Genomic DNA, 16,587 nt, shown 5'->3' on the forward strand with positions numbered 1-16,587 from the left:
TTTTTTCCTTAAGCAGAATCTCGCACTGTATCCCATACTGGTCTGGAACTCACTGTGCTGCCCAGGGTAGCATCAGAGTCCTAGCGGTCCTTCTGCTTCAATTTCCAGAGTGCAAAGATTACAACCATGAGCCAATGTGTGGAAATATGCAGAGAAAGGGGCCTCTCAGTGTATCTTTATACTTTAGACTCCTAAGTAGAACCAGGTTCAGTAGCGCACACCTGTAACCCCAGGGAAGGCACAGGCAGGTGAATCTCTATAAATTCAAGGCCAACCTGGTCTACAAAGCAGGTCCAGGATAGCCAAGGCTATACAGAGAAACCATATCTTGAAACAACAACAACAAAAAGAAGTAGAATCATAAGAAAATGTACAGTCTTCTTATTGTCCTAACCTCAGTCACCCTGTGATGTCTAACTCAGTTACTCTACTTCTTTGCTCATCTTGACCAGATAATGATGACTAGGAGATAACACATCATAGAGATGAGTTTGCAGACATGGGGTAGCTTTGGCTTTAGCATCTCTACTTTAGGCACTTATTGTGCTCCAATAAATTACTTTGCGTGAATGAATCCCACTGCTATTCCACTTAAGTATTGCCCAACCTGCTTACTGTCTGGGTTGGTTTCTTTTTCTACATAAAGAGGAACACAGATTTTTCAGTAAATCTGTAGAATTAGGCATTTCTCAGGTAGCTTTTGGTGTCAAGCTTTTGACTTGTCATGTTTTATATTACAGAAATGATTCTGGGGACCATTCTGACCACACACATTACTACCAGGTAGGCTTTAACATACAGAGAAAATGACCTTTTAAAGTCTTCAAGTGGCTAAAAGAGTGACTGGATTTCCTGCAGTTGATGACTGCTAAGGTTAATGGCTGGTGTACAGTTCCATAATTCTAATCTGGCTTTCTCTGATAGGGTAAAAAATATTTCCGAGATAGGAGAGGAGGCAACAGAAATTCAGATTGGTCCTCAGATACAAACAGACAAGGGCAACAGTGTAAGTAACTTTTGTTTTTCTTGGGGTTTTTGGTTGGTTTGTTTTGTTTCTTTGACTTGCTAGTCGTTACTTAAAATCTGTGTGGTCACAAAGGTAGCAAAGAGTCTGTTAACTGGGGGGCATGCATCCAATGAGAGTATACCTTGTATAGGTTCTGTACCTATTTGAATTGGCCATTGTAATTATTGCTTTGTTCTTAGTAAGCCCTCACTAACAACTTTATTGGACAGGAACTAATGTTGGCTCTGATTTTATCCCATGTAGCATCATCTGACTGCTACATATATGACTCTGCTACTGGCTACTATTATGACCCCTTGGCAGGAACTTACTATGACCCCAACACCCAGGTTAGTTTGGTTTTTTTTTTTCTTTGTTTGTTTTGTTTTGTTGCTTTATTTGCTCTGTCAGTGATCCTTTTGAGAAAAGTACCCATAATGTATTACTTTGAGTATTTTATTCTTTGGATTCTCTGGATGCTCATTGCTTGAAAAGTGGAAAAGTTTATGGATTCTGAACTGTTGCCTATATGGAAAAATCAATGCCTTTTGGCATTACAGGTAAGAACAGTGCTACTCTGGGAACAGTGTGCAATTGGTGGTATAAATGTTTACTAGCCCCTGAAGTGGGTTCTTAGCTTGTAAGAGCCATTCTGTTGCCTTGAAGGGAACTGTGTTCCTTAAACTGGAGATTATGGAAAATCAAGCATTCTGTAGACTTACTTCTTTCATACTGTATCACAGCAAGAAGTGTATGTGCCCCAGGACCCGGAGTCACCTGAGGAAGAAGAGACCAAGGAAAAGAAATCTCCCAGTCAAGGAAAGTCAAATAGCAAGAGAGAAATGTCTAAAAGAGATAGCAAGGAGAAAAAAGATAGGGGAGTAGCAAAGGTAAGACAACCTGTAAGTCTGCTATCTTTTATCATATAATTACATGAGAAATATCGGCATTGAAACAGAGAAGATCTAGATTTAAGGCATAAAGTCACTTTAAAGATTCTCCAAAAGGAGCTAGAGAGATTTTCTTAGCAATTAAGAACATTTGTTCTTAGCCAGGTGTGGTATCATACTCCTTTAATCCAAGCACACGGGAGGCAGAGGCTGGTGGATTGCTATGAATTCAAGGCCAGTCTGGTCTACAGAGTGAGTCCAGGGCAGCCAAGGCTACACAGAGAAACCCTGTCTAAACAAACAAACAAACAAACAAAAACTGTACCAGCTGGAGTGATGGCTCAGAGTACTAGATGGAGCTGGATGAAGTGTAATCCCAGCACTTGGGGAGACAGAGACTTGAGTCCAGCCTGGTCTCCAAAGAGAGTTCCAGGACAGCCAAGGCTACATAGAGAAACCTTGTGGAGGGGGGAATACTAGATGGACCTGTGTTGGTTCCTAGTATACAGAAGTCACCTTATAACCTTCTGTTACTCTACTTCTAGGGATCCAGCACCCTCTTCTGGCCTCTGAGGGTACCAGGCATGCACATGGTACATGCATGAGCTCACACATGCGCATACTTGAATATAAATGTAGGCAAAAAACTTAAACGCAGAAGAAGGCACCAGATCTCATTATAGATGGTTGTGAGCCACCATGTGGTTGCTGGGAATTGAACTCAGAACCTCTAGAAGAGCAGACAGTGCTCTTAACGTCTGAGCCATCTCTCCAGCCCATGCCTTTATTTTCTTAAGTCGCTCACTATTGGGCTTCTCTATTTACTATAATGTTTCACTTCTTAAATTACTTCCTTAAGATAAAATTTCAGAATCGAAAATTATATATATTTTCACATTCTATTTAAAGTCTAATTATTTTATGATTAGAATTAAGAATTATATTGGTTTCACCTCATATCAGCAAACCTCCCACCCCCAAAACAATCTCTGTGTGTAGTCCTGGTTACCCTGAAACTTGCTCTGTAGACCAGTCTAGCCTCAGTCTCAGAGGTCTGCCTGCCTCTAAGTGCTAGCATTAAAGGTGTGAGCCACCACACCTCATCCATCTCATATCAGTTATGTGTAAAGGAAAATGAAGGAATTTGTTTAAGTTCAATTTGTAACTTTTTTCCTATTTCCTGCCATTTGTTTGTAAAAATAAAAGGTAAAAAGAGACTTGTTTTTGTCACTTCTGTGTGTCAAAGAACTTAAACTTTAAAATCATGCTGCCTTTGTGTTTAGGTTCTGTCTCTGCCTCTAACATGTTCTTAATTCTTTTAAGAATAATAGTGCCCACTAGAATCTAATTGTAAGTAAAGACTGAAGAAAATAATGCTATATATTAGTGCCTTATCTGGTGCCTAAAATACTGTAAACACAATTATACTAAACATTTTCTTGGGTGCAGATTTGTAGGTGCTGGGAATTTTATTCAGGCCCTTGTACATGCTACCTAAGTGGTCTTCTGAGGTACTCCAGGCCCAAATGTTAAACTTTTAAAGGTTCTTTTAAATTTACTACAATGTAGCAGATGCTTGGAGACTTGGGAAAAGGCTGATTTTTACAAAACTAACTCCTTAACCAGTTTTTATTAATGATTGTCATATAAAAATTATCTTTGTTGTTGGTTAGTTCCAAGAAAGTACCAGTGAGGGGAAGCCTCCCCCAGAAGATGTATTTAAGAAACCTCTGCCTCCTACTGTGAAAAAGGAAGAGAGTCCGCCTCCAGTAAGGATAATTACTGTGTCTGGCTGGTCTGGGAGGGAAAGGAACCCCAAACCTCTCTCTGGTGTTGCTCCCTTGAGTCTGTGTATCCCAAGTAAGGATTCTTCTTATTACCAGTAAATAGTAGGCGAAGTTTGCTACCTGCTGATAGGGCTGTTATTTACTAATTAGAGACTGTTGTCTGACCTGGTGTCTTTTTCTTTACCTTCTGGGGTTCTCATCACACCAACTATGGTCTCCTCTTTTTATTTATTTATTTATTTATTTATTTATTTATTTATTTATTTATAATTATTTTGTATGTGTGTGTGTGTGCAGATATGCACAGAGTTAAAGGAAAACTTTATGGAATTGGTTCTTTCCTACCTTTTTTATGTGAATTTCAGGACTAATTTAAGTCCGGCTTACACAGCAAGCACTTTCAGCTGCTGAGCTCCTCACTGTTCCTGCTGTTTGTGTTTAAGTTATGGTTTACATCTTGTCCATTCTTTTCTAAACCATGTTTTCCTGGCCCATACAAAGTCAGACTAAGCTATGTCCTTCCCATTTGGGAGATGAACAGCTTAGATAGTGGACATGTTCCAAACTTAATCAGTTAGAACATAGGAAAAAGATAGCCTAATCAAAATATTCCCAAAATATACAATAAATTTTTTGCTAAGCCATGGCCTTTTCCTTCTAGCCTAAGGTGGTAAACCCATTAATTGGTCTCCTGGGTGAATATGGAGGAGACAGTGACTATGAGGAAGAGGAGGAAGAGGAACAGGCCCCTCCTGTACAGCTTCGCACACCACAGCCTCAGCCACGAGAGGAGCTGACTAAGAAAGAGAATGAAGAAGACAAACTCACTGACTGGAATAAACTGGCTTGTCTACTCTGCAGAAGGCAGTTTCCAAACAAAGAAGTTCTTCTCAAACACCAACAACTGTCAGACCTACACAAGGTATTTCAGGAAGAGACCCTGACCTCATAGATTCTTGGCTCTTTCCATTGCTGGAAATGAAGACACTTACACCTGCTTTGGTTGAAATCATCCCAAGTTGTGTGTGTGTGTGTGTGTGTGTGTGTGTGTGTGTGTGTGTGTGTGTGTGTGTACACATGTACACATACGTACATGATTATGTGTGGGGCCACAATGTGCCAGGGCACATAATGTCAAAGTCAAAAGGCTATGTAGTCAACTCTCTTCTTCCAACTTTTTATGAGTTGTGTGGGTCAGATCACCCAGGCTTGTATAACAAGTGAGCCATCTTGTTGGTTCACTCTTCGGTTTTTTTAGGTTTTTTTTTTTGGGGGGGGGGGGGGTTTGTTTGTTGTTGTTTAGTTTTTTGGTTTTTCGAGACAGGGTTTCTCTGTGTAGCCTTAGCTGGCCTGGACTCACTTTGTAGACCAGGCTGGCCTGGAACTCACAGAGATCTGCCTGCCTCTGCCTCCCAGGTGCTGGGATTAAAGGCGTGCACCACCACCACCCGGCTTTATTCTTCTCTTATATAGTAATCCCGACAGCAGTTTCCCCTCTCACCTCTCTGTCCAGTTTACACACACACCCCAATCCATCCCTCTTCACCTCCCCTCAGAAAAGAGCAGGCCTTCCAAGGGACATCAACCAAATGCAGCATAGCAAGCTACAGTAAGACCAGGCACATACTCTCACATCAAGGCTGGATGAGACAACCCAGTAGGAGGAAAAGGGTCCCAAAAGCAGGTAAAAGTGTCAAAGACAACCCCAGCTCTCACCACTCTTCCGTTTTTTAACTCATGGATTCCTATGAATTAAGAGGTTTGTGCCTGGGGTTGGAGAGGTAGCACAACAGGTAAGAGTACTTACTTCTTTTCCAGAGGACCTGAGTTCAGTTCCCAGTACTTACATAGTGACATCACAAGACTATAAGGCTAGTCCCAGTGCCCTCCTCTGGCTTCCACCCTTTTATGGACTCCATGGAGACTACATGCACTTGATGCACATACATACATGCAGGCAAAACATTCCTATGTTTAATTAACTAACTAAAAACCAAACCTTTGCTTGCTCCCTTTTTAAAATTTCAGTATTCAAATGCAGTGCAAGCAACAAGGCTATTGAGCCACATACAAAAGATGTGCAGGAAGAAAAGAACTTATAGATAGAAAGATAAATTGCCCTTAACCAGCAGTTGAAATTCAGATAAGCTTCTAATCTTCTTTAACATTTCTTGGCTTCACCTGGTTCCATTTAGCTCTGATACTGTATTGCTTTTGGGTTTTGGTTTTTGGTGTTTTGAGACAGGGCTTCTCTGTGTAACCCTATCTTGAAAAACCAAAAAGGGGAAAAGAAAGAAAGGAAGGAAGAAAGGAAGAAAACATTATTTTTCTGGGTGGGGTGGTGTACACCTTAATCCCAGCAGATCTCTGTGAGTTTCAGGCCAGCCTGATCTACAGAGTTCCAGAACAGTCAGGGCTACACAGATAAACCCTGTCTCAAAAACCAAAAGAAAAAAGTAGGACAAGAAGAAGAAGAAGAAGAAGAAGATGATGATGATGATGATGATGATGATAATAGTTTGGGGGATAGAAGGACCTGAAGGAGACAGGAGCTTCACAAAAACAGCAGATCCAACAAACCTGGGCTCGGGGGCCCTACAGAGACTGATGTTCAACCAAGGACCATGCATGAAGAGGACCTAGACCTCCTGTTCAGATGTAGTCAGTAATGTGAAGAGTAGGAGCTGCTTCTGACATGGACCCTGTTGCCTACTCATTGATCACTTCTGCCAGGAGGGTGGCCATGCCAGCCCACAGAGGAAGAGGATGCAGGCAGTTCTGATGAGACTTGATAGGCTGGGGTCAGATGGTAGGGAAGGAGGGCCTCCCCTTTCTGAGGATCAGGTAAAGTGGGGGAAGAGGAAAGGAGGGTAGGACTAGGAAAAGATAAGGGAGGGGGCTATAATTGTGATGTAAAGTGAATAAATTAAAATAAACTTAATATAAAAATATATATGTAGTTTTCTTATTGGTGAACCTAAGGCAGAACCAGTTAGGGGTTGCTAGTCATTTAAGAGAGTCAAAACAGAAGAGTTACAGTCATAAAGCTCCTATTGGGAAAGACCTAGAAGCATTTTAGGACTGTTTTGTTGTTGTTTTCCTAGATCTATACTCATAAACTGTCTTCTTTTCTCAGCAAAACCTGGAAATTCACCGGAAGATAAAACAGTCAGAGCAAGAGCTAGCCTATCTGGAGAGGAGAGAACGTGAGGTAAACCTTGGTGAACAGTTACTCACTTTGCTCCAAACCTTTTTGCCCCACAGTATATACTTTGTACATTGAGTCCTCCTTGCAAAAAGACAGAGAAGAAAAGGGTCCCAAAATAAGATATATAGTGGGGAGGGACTGCAAAAAGAGCGAGGGGAAACTGCAGTCAGGATATAATATATGAAAGAAAGATTAAATATAAAACCATAATATAAAATGAAAAAAATAACATGATACACATTGGTCAAAACTCTGATTCTACTGCCAGACATTGGTGGTACATTCCTTTAATCCCAGCACTCAGTGAGGCAGAGGCTCACTGCTTTGAAAAGAAAAAAAAAAAGAAAAGAAAAAGTGGCTATGTTTCATTGCTCCAGCATGGGCTGGAGAGATGGCTCAGTGGTTAAGAGCACTGGCTGCTCTTCCAGAGATCCTGAGTTCAATTCCCAGCAACCACATGGTGGCTCATAACCATCTCTAATGTGATCTGATGCCCTCTCTTCTGGTATACATGCAGATAGAGTGCTCATATGTAAAATAAATAAATCAATTTATAAAAATAAATAAATAAATTATACCTTAGAAAAATTACTGGTGTCCCGTTTCCAACCCCCGCCCCTTTCCCAGCTGAATCAGGGTTTCTCTGTGTAGCCCTGGCTGTCCTTGACTCTTTGTAGACCAGGTTGGCTTCAAACTCACAGCAATCCAGCTGCCTCTGCCTCCCAAGTGCTGGGATTAAAGGCATGTGATACCACCTCCCTGCCCCTATTCACTTTTAAAAATCACTAGGCCGGGCATGGTGGTGCACGCCTTTAATCCCAGCACTCGGGAGGCAGAGGCAGGTGGATCGCTGTGAGTTCGAGGCCAGCCTGGACTACAAAGTGAGTCCAGGACAGCCAAGGCTACACAGAGAAACCCTGTTTCGAAAAAACCAAAATAAATAAATAAATAAATAAATAAATAAAGATCACTTTAGAAAGTAAAGGATTGTTAGATAAGACTACTGAAATAACATCTTTCACTATTTTAAAGGCTAAGTTGGAGGAAGTAGTTTGGGTAAGAGAACGCTCTGCTATCACAAAAGACCTCAGTTTAGTTCCCAGCACCTATAACTCCAACCTCAGGGGGATCTAAAACCTCTAGTCTCCACAGGCACTTATACTCACATACATATACTCCCACACAGATGCACAGATATACCTATAATTAAAAATAAAATGAATTAGCCGTAGGTAGAGACAGGTGGATCTCTTGAGTTCCAGGCCAGCCTGGTCTACAAAGTGAATCCAGGACAACCAAGGCTATACAGAGAAACCTTGTCTCAAAAAAATAAAATAGGCCAGGCGTGGTGGCACACGGCTTTAATCCCAGCACTCAGGAGGCAGAGGCAGGCAGATCTTTGTAAGTTGGAGGCCAGCCTGTTCTACAGAGTGAGTGCAGGACAGCGAGGGCTGCACAGAGAAACCCTGTCTCAAAAAACAAACAAACAAATAAATAAAATGAATTACTGGGGGTGACTCATACCTTTAATTTGAGCAGTATGGAGGCAGAGGCAGGTGGATTTCTCTAAGTTCAAGGCTGCCCTGGCCTATCTACATAGAGTTCCACACCAGCCAGGATCACAGTGAGACAGTGTCTCAATTTTTTTTTTTTTTTTCAGTTTTTGGTTTTTCAAGACGGCGTTTCTCTGTGTTGCCTTGGCTGTCCTGGAACTAGCTCTGTACCTCAATCTGGTCTTGAACTTACAGACTCACAGAGATCAATTCCAAGTGTTGGAATTAAAGGCATTGTTGGGCTCTTTTTTTTCCCCCCAAGGCAGGGTCTTACTATATAGCCCTGACTGTACTGAAAGTCACTATGTAGACCAGGCTGGCCTTCAATCCTCAGAGAGCCGTCTGCCTCTCCAGTGCTGGGATTAAAATTTTTTTTAAAATAAAAATAAAAAAGATCAAGCTTTCAATGGTGGCTTTCACCTCTAGTTCCAGTGCTTTGAAGCTGAGAAACCCTGAGATCATAGTCACGTAAGCTACAAGGCAAGACCCTGTCTCAGACAAAACAAAATAACAATCCAGCCCATGATGGGTAGCAGTTGGGAGGCTGAAGTGAGAGGTTCAAATGATCTCAGCTGTGCACATAGCAAGACCCCCAAATCCTAACCCCACCCCCAAAATAGCATCAGGAGTAGGGAAGAACTTCCGCTTTCCTGCCCTCTTAAGTGGAAATCTCAAGTCTGCTCTTCTGTTCCCCACAGGGAAGGTTTAAAGAAAAAGGAAATGATCGAAGGGAAAAACTCCAATCTTTTGATTCTCCAGAAAGGAAGCGGATTAAATACTCCAGGGAAACTGACAGGTACGACAGATATTCTTCATTCAGCCACAGCCTGGAGACCTAATAATAGAACTATCTACTGCAAATTCTTTCCTATTTTTATCTCTCAAGAGAGATGTGAAGTTACTAGAAGCCAGTTTTGTCTGAACCTCCAGTAAGATCCACCATGTCTAATTTACCTCTTGTCTTGTTTTGTTTTTCTTCTGTTTTGTTTTGTTTTTCAAGACAAGGTTTTTCTGTGTCCTAGAGCCCTGGCTGGCTATTCTCAGCTCACTTTGTAAATCAGGCTGGCCTCAAACTCACAGATTGATAGGCCTGTCTCTGCCTCCTGAGTGCTGGGATTAAAGGCTTATGACACCATGCCTGGCAACCTCTTGTCTTTACACTGGAAATGTATATGTCTTCTTAGAAGGTTGGCTGGCTGAAGTACTTCTGCTACTAAAAGCCAGGGCTAACGTGGCTATCATCAAAACTCTATCAGTGGGCTGGAGAGATGGCTCAGCGGTTAAGAGCACTGTCTGCTCTTCCAGAGGTCCTGAGTTCAATTCCCAGCAACCACATGGTGGCTCACAACCATCTATAATGCGATCTGATGCATACTGTTTACATAATAAATAAATCTTTTTTTAAAAACTATCAGTATACTGTACCTTCTTATAAGTCTGATAATGTCACATTATTGGACTGTTTCTCTATAGAACCTCCATTCTCCAATTGCATACTAAGTAATTGATTGGCTACTGTTAGAGATATATGACCTCTTAACTTCCTCTACTTATTTCCAGTCAAGCAGTTCCTAATTCATAACCCTAGAATTACATCGAATCTGGTAGTAATCCATGATGTGCTGCACTGTACTAAGACCACAGAATATTCAAGCAGAAAGACATACATTGTTCTTGGCTCTCTGTACACAGAGTAGAGGAGGCTCAAGTGATGATGTGGCTACAGGAAAGCTAGGAAGGGAAGAGGGGGACTTTGGATTGGAAGGAACTATGTACAACAGGATTTTGTTTGTTTGTTTGCTTCTGGGTTTTCAAGATAAGAGTGTCTCTGTGTAGTCCTGGCTGTCCTGGAACTCTCTTTATAGACCATGCTGACCTTAGACTCACAGAGATCAGCCTACCTCTGCCTCCCAACTGCTGGATTACAGGCGTGCACCACTGCACCTGGCTGCCTTCAGCATTTTTAAAGGTAGATTTAAAATGAGGTATTAATCTATTTTAGAGATTATTAAACATACAGAAGATAAGCTTGAACAGAATCTGTTTTTTAGTGCTTGTGTTATGGTTCTAGCAAGAGATGATTGTCAAAGGCAGGCATTAGAGTATACCAGGCTTTGTGATTGGTGGGTTTCAAGAGTCACTGGTAATTCTTGGGTTTCTGTTGAGTGTTTATAACAAGAAATGATATTTGAGGCCTTGAATGGAAAAGAAAAAACTTACAAAGTTTCTGAGCAGAAGAAAAGTAGATCAGGATAGCTTCAAACCAGACCCTGCCTCTTCCTCTTTCTCAGGAAAACTCTAGCTATTTGCTAGGATGCTCCCCCTTGTACCTTATTATTCTGACTTCTCTACTTTCTCTGCTTAGACTCTCTAAGATGCCCAGGGGCTCAGCCACCCCAGTAAGCCAACAAGTCAGTTTTGTTTTCTGAATTTAAACTAAATCTTTAATCCCAGCACGGTGGAGGCAGAGACAAAGGGGGTCTTTGAGTTTAAGACTAGCCTGATCAGCTGGGCTTGGAGGCAGAAGCAGGCAAATTGCTGTGAGTTCGAAGCCAGCCTGGTCTTCAAAGTGAGTCCAGGACAGCAAGCTACACAGAGAAGCCCTGTCTCAGAAAGAGAGAGAGAGAGAGAGAGAGAGAGAGAGAGAGAGAGAGAGAGAGAGAGAGAGAGAGAGAGAAACAACAAAAAAAAAAACTAGCCTAATCTACATAGTAAATTCCAGGCCAGCCAAGTCTACATAGTAAAACCCTGTCCTGGAGAACAAAACAAAACTGTTTCTATTTCCATCTTGGATATTTCTTCTTGTGTTTGTCTGATAGCACCCCCTGTTTATTAGTACTGCTAAACCTTCAGTTAGCACCTTCATAGCCTTCTGTTTACCCTGTCTGACTCAGGCTTTCTTCTTTATATGAAAGCTATATCCATTAGTGATTAAGTCTTTTTTTGTTTTTGTTTTTCGAGACAAGGTTTCTCTTGTAGTCCTGGCTATCCTAGGCTCATTTGGAAGACCAGGCTGGCCTCGAACTCACAGAGATCCGCCTGCCTCTGCCTCCAGAATGCTGGGATGAAAGAAGTGTGCCACCATGCCCAGCTCCTAGTTAAGTCTTGTTCCCTCATTCTGGCTTACTTCTAAACTGGGCTCTTTTTGTGTTGGGGACTGTGAGGAGGTTGAAGCAGGAACTTTATACATAGCACTGGTTATACTGGACCTCACTGTATAGACCAGGGTGACCTTAAACTCAGAGATCCACCTGCCTCTGCTTAGAGTACTAGGATTTAAAGATGTGCACCACCACTCCCAGCTAAACTGTACTCTTTACTTCCTTTGTAGAATGGAAGTTTATTAAAGATACTTCTTAAAAGATTTATGTATTCGAGGCTTGAAGAGATGGCTTAACTGTTACAAGTACTTATTTCACCAAGTATGGTGGCACACGCCTTTGATCCCAGCACTTGAGAGGCAGAGGCAGGTGGATCACTGTGAGTTCAAGACCAGCCTGGTATACAAAGCGAGTCCAGGACAGCCAAGGCTACACAGAGAAACCCTGTCTCTGAAAAAACAAAACAAAACAAAAAACAAGTACTTCTCTCTCTTGTAGAAGACTCATAATTCTGTTTCCAGCACCCACATGTTGGCTCAAAACTGTATTTTAACCCCAATTCAGGCAATCTAAATGCCTCCTTCTGACCTGTGAGGACACCAGGCACACATGTAGTACATATACATGCAGCAAAACATTCAAACACATAAAATAAATAAATAAATGTAAAAATGTTCTAAGATTATGTTTTCATTTTGTGTGTGTGTTTGCGTTTGTGAGGGAGGTGCTATATGTAGGTGCACCACATGCATGCAGGATTCCATGGAGGCCAGAAGACTAGGTGAGCCACCTATTGTGGGTGTGGGAACTGACCCCGGGCCTTCTCCACAAGCAGCAAGTGTTCTTCAGTATTGATATATCTCTGAGCCCTATGGAAGATATTTTAAAAATAGATTTCTAAGCACACATTAATAGAAAGAGATGTAGCTGGGCGCACATCTTTAATCTCAGCACTTGGGAGGAAGAGGCAGGTGGATCACAGTGAGTTCGAGGCCAGCCTGGTCTACAAAGTGAGTCCAGGACAGCCAAGGATACACAGAGAATTCTGCCTCAAAAAGCAAACAAACAAAAAAGAGAGATGTGTCCAGATAAGAGACACCCTAGTAGTTACAGACATCTCTAAAAAGGAATCACTGTTTCTCCTAGTCTTCAATCCATTTTTTTTTTCTTTTTTTGGTTTTTCAAGACAGGGTCTCTCTGTGTAGTCTTGGCTGTCCTGGACTCACTTTGTAGACCAGACTGGCCTCAAACTCACAGCGATCCACCTGCCTCTGCCTCCCAAGTGTTGGGATTAAAGGTGTTCCCCACCACGCCTGGCTGTCCTTTTCTATTACCAAAAGTATCTTGTGAACAGAAATTTGACCTTTTTTTGTTTTGGGGATAAAGCAACAACAGAGTACTTACCTAACATGCCTAAGTCCCTACATTCAATCTCTAACACAACAAAAAGCAAGCAAAGAAGTTTCATTATTGTATGCATGTGGATGTTTTGTTACTATGTATGTCTGTATACCATATACATGTGCCAATGGAGTCCAGAAGCTATCAGATCACTTCAAACTGGAGTTATAGACAGTTAGAAACTACTGTGGGGGTACTGGGAATCAAATCCAGGCTCTTCAAAATAGTACCCAGTGTTCTTTTAAGATTTATTTATTTATTGTGTATACAGTGTTCTGCCTGCAGGCCAGAAGAGAGCATTAGATCTCATTGATGGTTGTGGGCCATCATGTGGTTGCTGGGAATTGACCTCAGGACCTTTGGAAGAACAGACAGTGCTCTTAACCTCTGAGCCATACCCAGCCATACCCAGCATTCTTAACCACTGAGACAACCCTCTCACCCCTAATAAGTAACTTTTTTTTTTTTTTTTAAAATAAAGAGTACTAGGATTAAGGCATGGGCCACCATGCCTGACTGATCTGATGCCCTCTTCTGGACTGCAGGTGTACATGCAGGCAGAGCACTGTATATATAATAAACTTTTTTTTTTAATCCTTTCACTTGTGATGATGGCTTCTCAGATTTGTATTCCTTCCATTTTATTTCTGTGGTACATATCCTCTATTGCCACATCCATGATTGATCTTTTCAGTCACCTATAGCATCTTTGGACCTCTTCTGAAAAACAGGTATGCATGCAGGCAGAACACTGTATACATAATTAATAAGTAAATAAATCTTTTTTTAAAAAGTCTTCATGATCTTTCTCATGATCAGTGTCCAACGTAGTCCCATATGCATCCCAAGACAAGCCTTGTTACATCAATATCAAGTTTTGCTTAATATACTTACTAGGAAGCAGATCTCAACCAAGAGATCAGTGGGTTACCTCGAAAATGATGATAAAGAGATGGCTCAGCAGTTAAGAGCACTGTCTGCAGCCTGGCCTACGATAGTCAAGGCTACATAAAGAAACTCTGTCTAGAGGGGGAAAAAAGCATTGCCTGCTCTTCTAAAGGTCTTTTTCTTTCTTTCTTTCTTTCTTTCTTTCTTCTTCTTCTTCTTCTTCTTCTTCTTCTTCTTCTTCTTCTTTTTCTTCTTCTTCTTTCTTCTTTCTTCTTTCTTCTTTCTTCCTTCTTCCTTCTTCCTTCTTCTTTCCGAGACAGGATTTCTGTGTGTAGCCTTGGCTGTCCTGGAGTCGCTTTGTAAACCAGGCTGGCCTCGAACTCATAGTGATCCACCTGCCTCTGCCTCCTGAGTGCTGGGATTAAAGGCGTGCGCCACCACGCCTGGCTGATTTTTGTTTTTGCTTTTTTGTTTTTTTTTGTTTTCCGTCTTCTAAAGGTCTTGAGTTCATTTCCCAGCAACCACATGGTGTCTCTCAACAATCTATACTAGAATGAGTCTGTGGGGGCTGGAGAGATGGCCAGTGGTTAAGAGCACTGGCTGCTGTAAACCCAGGTTTAATTCCTAGCATGCACATGGTGGCTCACAACTGTCTGTAACTCCAGTTCTAGGGTATCCCGATGCCTTCTTACAAACATACATGCAGGGAAAACACCAACGCAAAATAAATAAATCATAAAGTATTTTTTAAAAGAAAGAAAGAAAATGATGCTAGAAGTGTATCTGTTTCTCTTTTAGTGATCCTAACCTTGTTGATAAAGAAGACACTGACACTAGTAGCAAAGGAGGCTGTGCCCAGCCAGCCACTGGCTGGAGGAGAGGAGCAGGCCTGGGATATAGCCATCCTGGACTGGGTTCATCAGAGGAGGTGAGAAGAATTCTGTCTTCCTGGGAGTTATATGCACCTAGAATATACTAAACTTTGTCTGTCTGGCTTCAGAACGTATGCCCAAAATAGAGACAAGAGTTCAATTTCTAGAAATCCGTTCTTCCACCGTTCAGGGATCACACTCACACCATCAGGTTTAATGGTGAGGAGCTTTATCCACTAATTCAGCTCACCAGCCCTCCCCCTCGATCCTGTGTTGCTGTGCTAGGCCTTTGGTGATCTCCTTACAGGGGGTGCAGTACTTGAATAGAGATCATCATACTTAAAGAACGAGCGGTGACAGCAGTATGGGAGCTGGGTGGTTTGAGACTACTAAAAAGAGAACTATAAGGGCTGGGGCTGTGGTTCTGACCCAGGTGAAGCATTCACTTCTCAGGCTTGAGGCCCTAGGTTCAACCCCCAGTACCAGTACAAGAAGGAAGGAAGAGAGAAAGAAAAGGCTGGGGCTGGGGGTGGGGTGGGGGAATGACACAGGGAACTAAAGAACCCGAGAGCCCGTAATCAAAGATTAGCGACCCCCTATATGTTTTTTTTGGTAGGGGGGCTTAGAGACAGGGTTTCTCTGTGGAGCCTTGGCTGTCCTGGACTCACTTTATTGGCCAGCCTGGCCTCGAACTCACAGGGTTCTGCTGCCTCTGCCTCATTGAGTGCTGAGATTACAGGTGTGTGCCACCGTGTCCGTCCGGCACAGTACAGATCTTTGATAGCTAAAATGCGGGAATCATGAAGTTAGTCTTAGTTTTCTAGAAGGACATAGCTCCTCTTATTTCAGGGGGGGGGGCATGGAAAAGATGATCAGAAGAAATATTGCCCATTTGGGTAGCATTGAGTCTACTCAATTTGAAATTGCTTACCTTCAGAGACTTACTCATTTCATTCTTGTTAAAACTTAAGTGTCTGGGGCTGGAGAGATGGCTCAGCGGTTAAGAGCACTGATTACTCCTCCAAATGGAACTGGGTTCAATTCCCAGCAAGCACATGGCAGCTTACAACTGTCTGTAATTCCAAGATCTAATACCTTTCCACAGACATACATGCAGGCAAAACACTAGTGCACATAAAATTTTTAAAAAATTAAAAACTTAAGTGTCTGAGGCGGGGCATGGTGATCCCAGACCTTGGGAGGCAAAGGTAGGCAGATGTCTGTGAGTTGGAGGCCAGCCTGGTCTACAAAGTGAGTCCAGAATGGCCAAGTCTTCACAGAGAAACCCTGTCTCAAAAAAACACAAACAAGACTTATATGTCTGATATTGAAGCCTTTATTTTGAAATCAAGGCATTGTGGTCCTCATTATCCAAAGATCTCACTTCACTCTTTGTTCCGCAGACTGAAGGCCGGATGAGAGGGCCTGGGGGTGGCACCCCAGGAAGAACCAGCAAGAGACAGTCCAATGAGACTTACAGAGATGCTGTTCGAAGAGTTATGTTTGCTCGATATAAAGAACTCGATTAAGAGTGGAGACACCCCACAGGACACAACTTCCTTCTTATTTTGTTTGTCCATCTCTCCTTTTGTTTTGTTACTGTTCTTGCTGCTAGAACTTTTTTAAATAAACTTTTTTTCAATGTGAATTAATTTTGTTAAAGTTTTTTTTTTCCACAATAGAGAGTAGAGCTTGATGGTAAGAGGTAGAAAATGCCTCCCTGTGGGCACATCTGAGTTAATGCTGAAATGGTCACCTATGCCACCGTGAGCAGGGGAATACTGCCTGCTCTCTGTTTGAGTAGAGAACATAGCTAATGATCCTAATATAATCATTGAGAAGAGCCTCTCGTACCTTGTGAGTTTTGGTATAGCACATTTC

The 16,587-nt window shown here is 42.1% G+C and overlaps 1 protein-coding gene across 5 annotated transcripts in view; it reads left to right on the forward strand.

The window, feature by feature from the left end:
• RBM6 (RNA binding motif protein 6) overlaps positions 1 to 16,354 on the forward strand; it is a 101,587-nt gene extending 85,233 nt beyond the window's left edge. For 4 of the 5 annotated variants that reach the window (XM_084752607.1, XM_084752606.1, XM_084752608.1 and 1 more), the window contains 10 exons: positions 741 to 783; positions 925 to 1,006; positions 1,271 to 1,356; positions 1,750 to 1,908; positions 3,570 to 3,665; positions 4,345 to 4,605; positions 6,820 to 6,894; positions 9,143 to 9,240; positions 14,633 to 14,762; positions 16,110 to 16,354. In XM_084752607.1, the coding sequence (XP_084608733.1) occupies positions 741 to 783; positions 925 to 1,006; positions 1,271 to 1,356; positions 1,750 to 1,908; positions 3,570 to 3,665; positions 4,345 to 4,605; positions 6,820 to 6,894; positions 9,143 to 9,240; positions 14,633 to 14,762; positions 16,110 to 16,235 (1,156 nt within the window). In that variant the 3' untranslated portion in view covers positions 16,236 to 16,354. The remainder of the gene's footprint in view (positions 1 to 740; positions 784 to 924; positions 1,007 to 1,270; positions 1,357 to 1,749; positions 1,909 to 3,569; positions 3,666 to 4,344; positions 4,606 to 6,819; positions 6,895 to 9,142; positions 9,241 to 14,632; positions 14,763 to 16,109) is intronic. The other variant, XM_084752610.1, reaches the window with a different exon arrangement.
• The last annotated feature ends 233 nt before the right edge of the window (positions 16,355 to 16,587 follow it).

This window comes from Acomys minous (genome assembly GCF_964271855.1).
Source record: "Acomys minous genome assembly, chromosome: 13".
Taxonomy (NCBI): domain Eukaryota; kingdom Metazoa; phylum Chordata; class Mammalia; order Rodentia; family Muridae; genus Acomys; species Acomys minous.